The sequence below is a fragment of the Bradysia coprophila genome, unplaced genomic scaffold, assembly GCF_014529535.1.
Source record: "Bradysia coprophila strain Holo2 unplaced genomic scaffold, BU_Bcop_v1 contig_235, whole genome shotgun sequence".
NCBI classification, from domain to species: Eukaryota; Metazoa; Arthropoda; class Insecta; order Diptera; family Sciaridae; genus Bradysia; species Bradysia coprophila.
Window position 1 is genome coordinate 1,413,283 of NW_023503496.1, and position 12,981 is coordinate 1,426,263.

Here is a 12,981-nt window from a genome sequence, read left to right on the forward strand (position 1 = left end):
TGATATGATGAGAGAGAAGAAAATATGATTTGGACCAGTTGTGGTTTTAACTTGTCTTGAAGGATATGCGTCAAAATTTATCGGAAAATATTCAATGACAAGCACCCCGAAACAGGTTAAAATAAACTGGTCTTCGGTGTATTCGCAACTACCGTAGAACGCATAAAAACCTTAGAGAGACGACTTTGTGAGAGAAATATATGAAATTCTCTCACAAATTCGACTCTCTAAAGGCCCAAACGCAGTTCACCGTTTAGGGTCTCCGTTTAGAAAATCCGGCGCATAGGGAGAATTCTGTCTCTCTCTGCGCATGCGCATTGTCTAAACGGGGACCCAAAACGGTGAACTGCGATTGCAGCTTAAGGTTTTTATGCGTTGTACGGTAGCGCTGTAAATCATAATAGTCTATAACAGTGTTAACGAATAGTGATTTCGGCCCAGTCAGAGAAATGATAAGTTGGTATGCCTGTGGCGAGATAGAAGGAATCTGAGGTTAAAAATTGTGTACGGTATGGGAGAGAATTACATACGAATTCTCTCAAGAAAGGCGCCAATTTTTTCGACATGCTCCTTCTATCTCACCACAGGCGTACCAACTAATCATTTCTCTGGGCCCAGTTGAACGTAACTGGCCTACAGGACAAAAAATTACAAAAGAAAATAAATCGAAATTCAAAGTTCGAATTTTCGGAGTACGAATTTTGTGTTACTTCTCTCATTTTCTCTTAGGGCGAGAGAACCTAAGACCAGTTTATTTTAACAGAAGGAACACAAAATCCGTGCTCCGAAAATTCTAACTTTGAATTTCGATTTATTTCGTAAATGTTTGACATTGCCCTCGAGATCAGTTAAATTTAATTTAACCTCGCTCTCCGTTAAGACTGTATAGAATGTTAAATGAGAGAAATTAAAAAAAAATATATTTCTTTGGTTCAGGTTTGGGGGCAGGGCCAGATTTAGCGAATTTTCTTTTGACATTGCCCTTAAAGCTTGCTCAATTACCACTCTCAGTTAACTTTGCATACAATGTTCAAAGAGCGTAAAAAAGAGAAGAATGACCAGTTGCTTTATTGGTTTCGATGGGTGATACGTCAAAATTTGTATATAAAAGTCCAGTTAACAAGGAACAAACCAGTTAATTTAACTGAACTCGATTGGTGAACACTTTTTTTGACATTTTTTTAAAACACTATATAGACTGTTATGATCAGAGCGAAATTGCCGACTAATTACAACTTTATTTAGGGCGCTTGTCATTGAATAATGAATATTTTCACGTAAATGTTGACACATCCGCATCCTCATTCCTTCTCTCTCATCATAAAAGTGACGAAAGATGTTTGTTTGGGCACTGTTGGGGTAGGAGAGAGACAATTTTTTTTGGCCAAATGACAGAAGTGCTGCTCGAATTGTGAAAGCAAAAGTCGCAGAAAAAAAAACCTTTCTGCCTCATGTCGTGCGATGATATGCCTTAGAACTGACGCGCAAGCAGGCTCTCGTCCTATATGCTTGTAACTTCGAAGACTTTCGACATCTTCGATTTGCTTCAATATTTCGTTTTCGTTTTCGCTCGTACAACGGTAATTTAGATTATCAATAATGCATTTCCTTTGAAGGGCAATGACACATCGACAGATTGCACTGAAAAATCGACGACATTCTCTAGAAAGGGCGAGTTCCTAAAGAAACGAGGTGAGTAGTCGCCGAATCTTCAATAACTCACCTTTTCTTCATGAAAGAGCCGTTTTTAAACAGTTTGTAGAAGGGAATGTTCCTTGTACGAAATGTTAAAAAGGCGAAAGAAAAGATGAGTTCATTAAAAATCGGCTACTACTCACTGCATCTTCAGGAACTCTCCATTTCTTCAGAATGTCGTCGTTCCTCGTGTCGTCGATTTTTCAGTGCAATTATCGACCGCTGGAAAGCGATAATTAGTCGAAAAGTCTGTTTGTCTTTCTTGACAAGTAGAGACAAAATTTGCAAACATTTCTCGATTTTGTGTTGAAGACGAGTCATTAGTATCCGTGAAGGTCAACTTTGTCCCATTCTTAATTTTAATCGAGATAGACTGAAGAAGGCGAGGATGAGAAGGAAAATGGAAGTGGATCTGAATGAATCTTGTCGTTTTACACGGGAAAATCTTGACAAAAAGTGTATATAACAGGACAACTGGATAGGAGATCTACCGCACTATGACAGTCTGAATTTCTTTTCGACTTTTCTGAATCGCCTAAATGTTGAACAAGATGTAACGGGCAACTGAGGTCAATTTTGCCGACCACATTCAGTGTTGTCTGAGTGACTGTAATTTTTCAGATGACTCTGTGTTACTCGAATGAATGAGCAGAATGGCTGAAAACATGTTTTGTGCTGCTCCACTACCCTCTATATGATGGTCCCCTAATGAAATGATTTTGCTCCGCAATTTAAAGTTATTTTGTTACAGCTGACCCGGAAATCTACGAGAGCGAGAGATGATGGTAAAATAATGTGTGAGAATCACAAGGATGGAGAAGATTGCTAATTTTGATAACTGAAAAGGGAAATAAAAGCGAAGAGAATCCCAAATTTTATGGTTTTTTGTTTGTTGTGTCCGTAGTTGGAAAACCGTGCCAGCTGACTTTACTAAAGCTCGGAACAGATCAGATTGATCTGAATTATTTTCAGATTGATCTGAAAATTTTCAGATCAAATCTGATCTGAATCTGAAAATCACTAATCTGAAAATTTCAGATCAGATTCGATATGAATCTGAGTTGATCTGAAATCTGAAACTTTTTTTCAGATAACTGAAAGCCATCTGAATTGTGTTGATACTTTTTCTACAAATAAAAATCCTCAAAAACTTCATCGAAACAAGACACTAATATCACAAAATATTATTGAAATTCCTAGTCGGGTTTGCATTAAGAATTATATTTATTTTCCACACTTCCGCTAACTACGAGTATTACCATTATTTCAAATCCCTCTAAAATCACTATTATTTAAAAAGTTACCGCATTTGATGATTCTCGTCCGTACGACATGTGTGCTCACACGGTGAGCTTGAATGAAATCTAAATAAAAAGTTGATGCACACGAAATGTTTCGACGGATAATTGTTTGTGAGTTCATAAGAAAATGATTTTGTTCTTTCACTTCATAAATTTAACGGTAAATTTTTATAATACTGGACAAACATAAGTTTCCTCCATACATTTTCAAGGAGCGTCAGAAAATGAAAATGACGAGGAACTAATGTTCTAAGCAAAAACTTGTTGCACTGTATGCCTCAAAACTTTTTGGTTTTTTTATATTCCTGACTTAGTGAACATTTTTTAAGCAATTTGGTGTTTGATACTAACGATCAAAAAAAAAATGTTTTGAGGCATACCGTGGAACAATTTTTTGCTTAAAATAATGTTCCTCGTCGATGAAAAATAAAAACCAAACGGTACGCAACAATTTTTTTTTTAAATTTTCTAGCGCTCTTTGAAAATGTATGGAGAAAACTTATTTCTGCGAAATATTTTACCATTAAAATTTATGAAGTGCCAGAACAAAAAAGTTTTCTTATGAACTCGCAAACAATTATCAGTCGAAACATTTCGTGAAAACTGAGAGAGCCCATGTAGATTGACGAAAATAATTCAGGAAATTCCCTTAAAATCATACTCCTGAATTCGCTTTTATTTAGCTAGGAACATTTTATAACTTTTTGTCTAAAACATTGCGAAATACAAATAAAGTGTACAGACAAGAAATAAAGTTACTTCGAATTTCTTAACTCTGAATCCGGTGATATTCAATCAGTAAAATTAACTCAGAACACGTTTTAATGATCAAATCTGAAATCGATCTGAAAAAAAATCTGATCTGATCTGAATCTGAAAAAAGACTATCTGAAATTTTCAAATCAGATCAGATCAAATTGAAATCAATCTGAACTGAATCTGAAAATTTCAGATTGTCTTTTTTCAGATTCAGATCAGATAAAAGTGATCTGTTCCGATCTTTAGACTTTACTCAATATCTATGGATGAACAAACTTAGCCCGTTTGAAATAGATTAAGGAATTCGTTCATGCAGTGTGCGTTTGACAAATGGATCGACACACGTTGACAGAATGTGCTGTTGTCAAATTCTATTATAGGAAGGTTACGAAGATTACTTGGTGGAAAAGTTCACCTTGCACAAAGTGAAGACCTTGGACAGTATTTGACATTACAATATTGGCCAAAGTTTTGAAAGAACATGTTAAGACACTCACTAAAACGGGTGTCATCAAATTACAGATATTGTGTGAAAGGTCAACTGGAAAACAATTTTTATTGTTCAGTTGAATTCGCCATGTAAGGTTTCACAAACCTAGTTGGCGCCACAGGAAAATTTGGATGCCTCTGCCTTTGTGAACAACTCGAAAGTGTCTTAACCTATTCTTTCAGAACCTTGATATCAGCACACAAAAAAAAATCAAAACCCAAAGAAACTCCGCGCTTCCACCATCCTAGGAAACGCATACCAGGCGAGCCAATCTTCGTTTATTGGAAGCCGTTCCCGACCTAATTTTTGCTTCATATTTGATTAGGTCAGGTAACCAAGTAGCGTTGAATAAAATCGCATTCTTGCAGTCAGGTGAATTTCCATCACTTTTTTCGCATGATCGTACCCTTTAGAGACGAGCGAAGCGATCTTTGTTAGCACCGTAGTCTTCTTTAAATATTTTAATTCCGTAAAAAATCTCAAAAATGAGCACTGATTAGCACTGGAGGTAATGTAAACATTAAACCGAACCGGCAGCAGTGACCGGACATCATCTAGCTGGGTAGTGATACATAAAAAACAAGACAACTGAAGGAGGTGACAATCACGAAGGTGAAATTCGAATCCAAGGCACATGACAAGTGATAAAAAGATGAAAAGTAGAGTCTTACGTGTGAGTTTTGTTGATCCGAGGCGAGGCCGTGGTCAATAAACACACGAAAACGAGATTTTACACCTCTTTATACCAAGTTATGTAACCGATTTTCCATGATGAGAGCGTCACAGGAAATGACTAAAACATGAAAAGGACGGCTTTCGACGCATGCATCATGAAGAATCTATATCTTCCCAGGATAATCTCACATTTATCCCCTTAGTAAGTGCAAAACTGTTTATCTCGACAGATCTGTTCTCGGCAGATGAGACAGTCATGTTCCTATCTCCAAAATGATTATTTTGACGATTCGGATTAGTGGCATTGCTTCGGCTTGGTAACTGGCTTCCAGGTCGTCAAAATAAACATTATGGACAGAGGTGCATAATCTACTATTTTCGCATTTTAAGGGAATCAGGCTTCGCACAAAGTCATCCCTAGTCAATTGAATTCTAGGAAACTAAGAGAACGAAACGGCCCATGCTGGAACCTAGTGTGTCAGTGGAGATCTAAGACTTTCTTCGAGAACTTATTAAACCCTGTAAGCTCTAACATATTTTTTTGCCTGCCTTTTCCTTCCTCGCAGCAACTTATTGTTCTCATTATCACACTATTCACTTGGCCGGTAGCACAAATGTAGGTTGGCCTCTCTTCAGTTAACTTATCAATTTTCGATTGCTCTTATCAGAAACCGAACGGATTTGAATGCACTTATCAATTCAAAGCAATAAGACGATTACAAAACTTGAAACTGCAAAAGATCCGCACGTTAATTCGCACCGTATACCTTGAAGTGTCACCTAACGATGGGCAGTCGTTTAGTAGAGTAAGATCAAAGGAAACGTTGTTCTAGTGAAATTAAATTCAATCTCCATGCGCTTCGTAGGCTAGTTATATTTGTTGCTGTTCTGGGCACAGCTTCGGCCACGTGTAGGTTTCTCGAAGATGACTATTACGGATACCACTGCTTTCTGGAACATGTCAATGCTACTGACGTCTCCGACATGGTTGATCTGTCGGGTGAACATGTCGATGGTAGGTCTGACGTGCATGTAGAAACGGTTATAGTTTCACCAACGGCTCGACTAGAGGAGATACCAATGAACATCTTTGCGACGTTCATCAATTTGGAAACGTTTTTCTGCAACGCAAATTTTCTGCGACGAATCGATCTTCCGTTTTGTGGACCGCGCATGAGGACGTTCCAAGCGAATACGAATCAAGTAGAGGTTTTACAAAACGGAGCATTCCGTGGATGTCGTTCCTTAGAACAGATCACAATTATTATGTCCGATATTCAACGCATTGAAGAAAATGCCTTTGCCGAACTGAACCAACTCCGTGACCTTCTGCTGTACGAAAATCCTCTCGTAGAACTTCATGGCCATCTATTTCGCCAGCTACCCCAATTGCAGCTGGTAAGGTTTGATCAAGGTGAGTTGACGTCGATCCACCCGGGAACGTTTCAGTGCAAAGAATTTATGTCGCAATTGGATTTGAGTCTTAACAGACTCGAGAGAATTGAAACGGGAACATTCACGAACCTGTTGCGTTTGCGAACGTTGAATTTGGGTAGGAACAACATTCAGGTCATTGAAGAAGGAGCCTTCGCAAATCTCCCATTGCTCGAAAGGTTGGAATTGGTCGAAAATCAGATTGCAGTTCTTGACTCGAATCTGTTCGGAACAACGTTTCAGAATCTGAACTATTTGGGAGTCGGTTCGAACCGGATAAATGCTGTTGATAGGCAAGTGTTTCGCCGGTTTCCGGGTCTGATGTCGTTCTTCGGTGCGGGGAATGTCTGTTTCTCGCAAAACTTTGACGACATTGGTTCCATTGAGAATGATGTTGCGCCGTATTTGGAAACTTGTTTCACAAACTTCGACGAATTGTAAATTGGATTAAAATTATGGGGAACGAGTTACCACAAAATAAAAAGTTTTTAGATTTCTTAACGAAAATGTTGAATCGATCAATGGAAATCGAAACGAGCCCGAAGTGTCAATGACTTGAGATTCTTCTGTAATAATAGATGAAAATTTCGGGAACACAATAAATACCAAGACCATCTGCATTAGAGTACTGTATATCTAGTAAACTAACTGATCAAAAAAAACTGATCCTTGCAGCAGTAACTGATCCCTGCAGAATTAACTGATCCCAACAAAAATAACTGATCCCAACAAAACTAACTGATCCCAACAAAACTAACTGATCCCAACAAAACTAACTGACCCGTGCGACAGTTAAGTTATTGATTTCTATAGGAGCAACTGATACCGAAAGAATAAATTGATCCCAAAAGATTAACTGATCCCAAAAGAAATGACTGATCCCAATAGAACTAACTGATTTCAATTGACCAATCGAATCCAACAGAACTAACTGATTCCAACAGAACTAACTGATTCCAACAGAACTAACTTATTTCAACGAAACTAACTGATCTCAACAGAAGCAACTGATCACAAAGGTGTCGGGGAATCTCGCACACCCGATCATAGTATGCGTCCTTTTACGACATGTAACGAAAAGTCATGACTGTGCGAGATTCACCACTTAGATGTGAATCTCGCACACCATGAATTTGTGTGGTGTGCGAGATTACCCTACCCCATCACAAAGGAAGTAATTGATACCTTCAGAAGTAACTGATACCTTCAGAACTAACTCATCCTAACAGAGATAATGGATCTTTACGGAACTAACTGATCCCAAACTAATTGATCCGTACAAAATTAACTGATCCACACACAACAAACTGATCGCTGCAGAAGTAACTGATCCCTGCAGAACATACTGATCCCAAAAAACTAACTGATCCCAACAAAACTAACTGATCCCAACAAAACTAACTGATCACAACAAAACTAACTGATCACAACAAGACTAACTGACCAGTGCGACAGTTAAGTTATTGATTTCTATAGAAGCAACTGATACTGATAGAATATATTGATCCCAAAAGATTAACTGATCCCAAAAGAAGTAACTGATCCCAGTGGAACTAACTGATTTCAATTGACCAATCGGATCCAACAGAACTAACTGATCCCAACAAAAGGAACTGATCCCGACAAAACTAACTTATCTCAACGAAACTAACTGATGCCTACGACATTTACTGATCTCTATAGAAGCAACTGATCACAAAGGAAGTAACTGATACCTTCAGAAGTAACTGATACCTTCAGAAGTAACTGATACCTTCAGAACTAACTGATCCTAACAGAGATAATGGATCTTTACAGAACTAACTGATCCCAAACTAATTGATCCGTACAAAATTAACTGATCCACACACAACAAACTGATCGCACACCATGAATTGTGTGGTGTGCGAGACTACCCTACCCCCTGCAGAAGTAACTGATCCCTGCAGAACAAACTGATCCCTACAACTATAACACTGAGTCACTTACACATACAATGTGGCTTAGTCATAAAAGGTGCCCAATACCATGACAAAAGGGTTAGCACTATGGATCAAAATACTGAAGCATGCACAATGAGTAGTAATGCATCACCTAATCATATTGTGCCGTGGACTTGACATATGGGTCCAAATTTCCTACTGAGTGATCTCTAGTTAAGTAGACAGCGGAAACTTTAAATTATTTTTTTCCGGCGTCAATTAATCAGTACCTATCCCTTCCCCGCAACAACAGTACGGTCTTATCATCAGAATTATCATAAAATTTGCCGGTAGCTCAGATTTTTGGTTTGAAATTTTCAATTGGTTTATCATGTTTCGATAGCCCTTATCAGACATTGATTCGAGTTCAGTTTATCATTTCGAAGGAATATACAAAAGTGGAAGCTGCAAACGATTCACACGTTAAATCGCACGTAGTTTAAAGTGTTAGGTAACGATGGGCAGCCGCTTAGTGGAGTAAGATTGAGAAAACGATTTCTTTAGTGACTGGACCAATTTGAAATTTAATTCCAACAATGTGCTTCCTAGGCTTATTATATTTGCTGTTGTGGTCGGCACGGTATTCGTTGAAACATCAGCACAATGCATGTTTCTGGAAGATGAATATTACGGATACCATTGCTATCTGGAGTATGTGAATGCTACGAACGTTTCCGACATTGTTGACCTATCGGGTGAACATGTCGGTGGTAGATCGAACGCACATGTAGAAACAGTCCTCGTTTCACCAACAGCTATTCTAGAGGTGATACCATCGAACATCTTTACCACTTTTTTGAATCTGGAACGGTTTTACTGCAACGCGAATTATCTGCAACGAATCGACATTCCGTTCTGTGGACCACGCATGAGGAGTTTTCAAGCGAACCTAAATTCGGTGGAAGTCTTACAAGATGGAGCTTTCCGAGGATGTCGTTCCTTAGAGCAGCTCACAATTATTCTGTCTGGCCTTCAACGGATCGAACCGAATGCCTTTACCGGACTGACACAGCTACGTGAGATCATAATTTTCGGAAATCCTCTACAAGAGCTTAATGGTCATTTGTTCCGCGAGCAACACCAACTGGAGCTTGTAAGGTTCGATCAAGGTGGTTTAACGACGATCCACCCGGGAACGTTTCAGTGTAAAGAACTTGTGGTTGAATTGGACTTGAGTGTTAACCGACTCGAAAGAATTGAAGCGGGAACATTCACAAACCTGTTGCGTCTGCGAACGTTGAATTTGGGAACGAACAACATTCAGGTCATTGAGGAAGGAGCCTTCGCAAATTTGCCATTACTCGAAAGGTTGGAATTGGTCGAAAACCAGATTGCAGTTCTTGACTCAAATCTGTTCGGAACAACGTTTCAGAATCTGAACTATTTGGGAGTCGGTTCGAACCGGTTAAATGCTGTTGATAGGCAAGTGTTTCGCCGATTTCCGGGTCTGATGTCGTTCTTCGGTGCGGGGAATGTCTGTTTCTCGCAAAACTTTGACGACATTGGTTCCATTGAGAATGATGTGGCGCCATATTTGGAAACTTGTTTCATAAACTTCGACGAATTGTAAATTGGATTAAAATAAAAAGTTTTTAGATTTCTTAACGAAAATGTTCATTTGATCATCCTTCTGCTCATTCTAGCACTGCACGAGATGTGTAAACGACACCATTTTCTGCACTTCTACAACAAAGATTTCTGAAGGTCTTGTGCGAGTTTCGAAGCAGTCTTTCAGGCGTTATGAAAAGAAATAGGTTTTGAACCGAGAGCCTCATATTTTTACACTTTCTAAGGCAGCAACTCATCTAGTTGAAGCACATTAATCGCGTGTAGGCTCTCAACCTACTCATAAAGTTCCTGCAATGCTGTCGATTTGCCTGCGCACCGATATTATCGTTACAGTTTCCCATAACCTCAAAAACTCAGCTGAGTTTTGATGTAACATTTCGATTAGCAAATTTTTAACAACTCCTTTAGAAGCCCTCGATAGCTAATGATCCTCTTTGGCAACGACTAAACGTTTCCATCAAAATTATCTCCTCGTTTAGTTCATCTGATATAGCAATAAAAGAAGGCCATCCCCACCATGAAAACCATTATCACTACCGTCTATAATACCCAGTTCCGTTGTTTACCAATAAAAATGGAAGAGCAATTGCCATAGAATTTCATCAACCGATCAGTTTATCAATTATACGCTGTAACAGTCACGCCAATTCAAAACAATCTTATCACACACCAGTGACAATGAAAGCCAAAACAGATAGCATCAAAACGAAGCAGATTGAAGTCATAGGGAATCGGTTGAGATTATTTTCGGAATAGTGGCGTTGTCAGTGTGAGTGGACAAACTACTTAAACCAAAAGTAGACAGAAACGTATTCAGTGGATCGTGGATGGAAACAACGAAGTATCACTTACAAGGAATTTACATGAAATATTCACTTGAGAAAGAAGGAATACTTTCATCGACGACATAAGTTAAGGCGTTAAAAGAAGTCTGTTAAAACAATACCGTAGAATGCAGTGCCTATATTCGCGAAAATATTTCAAGAAAATTGTGAAAATTTGAGAAAATTCTAGAAAATTATGAAAATTTGAGAAAATTCACGAAAATTCATGAAATTAGTGAAAATTCATGAAATTTGTGAAAATTCATGAAATTTGTGAAAATTCATGAAATTTGTGAAAATTCATGAAATTTGTGAAAATTCATGAAATACTGGTACTTTCTTTGGAACAATTTCTGGCCGTTTGTCAGTTTTCGAGTTGATGTTTCATAGTCCCGCCAGAATCGGTTATTTTCGGTTATAACGCACAATCCTAGGTTTTTGAATCAAAACCTCAGATCTTGAGGTATAACAGAAAATGACCGATTCTGGCGTGACCATTTACTACCCCTTTGAAAATCTCTAAAATCTTGAGTTGAAAATTATGGAAATATTGATTCTGATGAAAGAGTTTTGCAATTTTCCAAAACACAAGTTTGCTTTTTGATTTTATTTTTGATATCGTGTGCGTTTTACACGTTGTTGCGTGATATTAAGAAGAGCCCGCTTTTTCGACGAACGTCGTGAGTTGTGCTCCATATGAGCAAGAGGAAGATCAGCGTTTGCTGTCATGTCGATTTCAATTCCACTTGCCGAATCTTCATTCAGATTTTCGCTGTTGTGGATTTCAATTACACTTGCCGAATCTTCATTCAGATTTTCGTTGTTGTTTAAATCGGATGAAGTTTCATTGTTTGGTTCTCCAGCGCCAGTCGGAATTTCTTGACCATGTCGTAGAGAAATGTGCTTCTCTAGGGTGCAGAGGCTCCATTTTGGCTGTGTGTGGGATTGGTCGTTTGCTGTTTTTTTTTCGGTTTGTAGGAGGGCTTGTAGCCTTTGTACGAGACTGTGTGCTTTTCATTGCAACAAACGAACGGGCACTTTACAATGCATTTCAATTTGCCATTTGTCCATTGATAACTCTCCTCCACTATTTGAAAATGTAACTCCTCGCGGGGAATCTTTAAAATATTTTTGTTTTAGGTAAATTTCTTATAATTGTTTTTACGGGTATGTAAAATAGTACAGTCGAAGAAATTTAGTTTTCGGGTTTTCCAAAGGTATTAATCTTATTTAACCCACACTTTATCCCACAACAATGGAATCCAAAAATTTAAATTTAGTTAACTCAGCGGTCACAATGACGGCGCTGCAGTGACGATTTCAAAATGTGATATAGGGTGGCTAATTAAATTTTGGTTTTAGCTACATTTTCTTTTGGTTTTTAATTATTATATTAGGCTTCTAAATTAAGAGTAAATTTATGCAATATAAACCGTTTGAGTTTGAAAAAAGATGTTTTGTATCAGTGAACGATATAGGAAAGCGTTCAGTACGTCTCAACATACAAAAGAACGTAAAATATAATTGTACATTTAGCCACCCTACGTCCGTCATCGCTTCTATTGTCTTCAAAAACATATTGTGTGCTTGTCATGATATGTATCAGACGTTTGTTTATTTATGTGTCTCATCTAAAATGCTGGCCAGCAAAATTTTGATCATTAAATTCAACGGCCAAATTGATCTAAATGTTAAAATAATTGTGAATAAAAGTGAAGTTAATGTGGTTTTGTTTTCTCTTCATAAAGGAATTTGCATCAGTTCGATGTAAAGTGCGGAGCACCATTAGAAAAAAAAAACTTGTCGCTGAAGAATGATCAAAAAGTTGCTGGACGCAGTAGCTACAATTAATGCTTTGCAGGATATAGAATCAAAATTAGAGAAACACCAAGAGCCGTCCATTTGAAATCTTCATCATCATCATTTCAACTAAAGGTTTTTTTTAAACGAAACGCAGATTCGGAACATTCTTTTTCGCCAAATTACAATTTGGCATAGGAAATAAATTCTTTGTATAAGTGAAGCTCATGATTGAGCTCAATCATGAAAACAGAATCTGGTCAGGAATAAGATAAGAATATGAATATATGACGAACTTCAAAGCTCCTGATTTATAATCCTGAGATGCCTGCTCATGCAAGTATGCGATTTACGATTTCCAAAGAATTTTAATATCAACTTTTAGACAAAATAACAATTTCCAAGTCTGTTTTCTATTTGATTTATTTGATGTATTTCCGACCTCGTTCTAGGGTAATAAAATTTTCTGTGGA

The 12,981-nt window shown here is 37.9% G+C and overlaps 2 protein-coding genes across 2 annotated transcripts; both read left to right on the plus strand.

Moving 5' to 3' along the window:
* Positions 1 to 5,556: 5,556 nt before the first annotated feature.
* On the plus strand, positions 5,557 to 6,977 carry LOC119077403 (connectin-like). The gene is made up of 2 exons (XM_037184613.1): positions 5,557 to 5,726; positions 5,787 to 6,977. Exons 1-2 carry the CDS (start codon positions 5,707 to 5,709, stop codon positions 6,793 to 6,795), a joined length of 1,029 nt encoding a protein of 342 aa, XP_037040508.1. The 5' UTR covers positions 5,557 to 5,706; the 3' UTR covers positions 6,796 to 6,977.
* A 1,640-nt stretch (positions 6,978 to 8,617) lies between these two features.
* On the plus strand, positions 8,618 to 9,920 carry LOC119077402 (slit homolog 3 protein-like). Its single transcript, XM_037184612.1, has 2 exons — positions 8,618 to 8,792; positions 8,865 to 9,920. The coding sequence occupies exons 1-2, from the start codon at positions 8,773 to 8,775 to the stop codon at positions 9,883 to 9,885; spliced, it is 1,041 nt and encodes a 346-aa protein (XP_037040507.1). The 5' UTR covers positions 8,618 to 8,772; the 3' UTR covers positions 9,886 to 9,920.
* Positions 9,921 to 12,981: the final 3,061 nt, after the last annotated feature.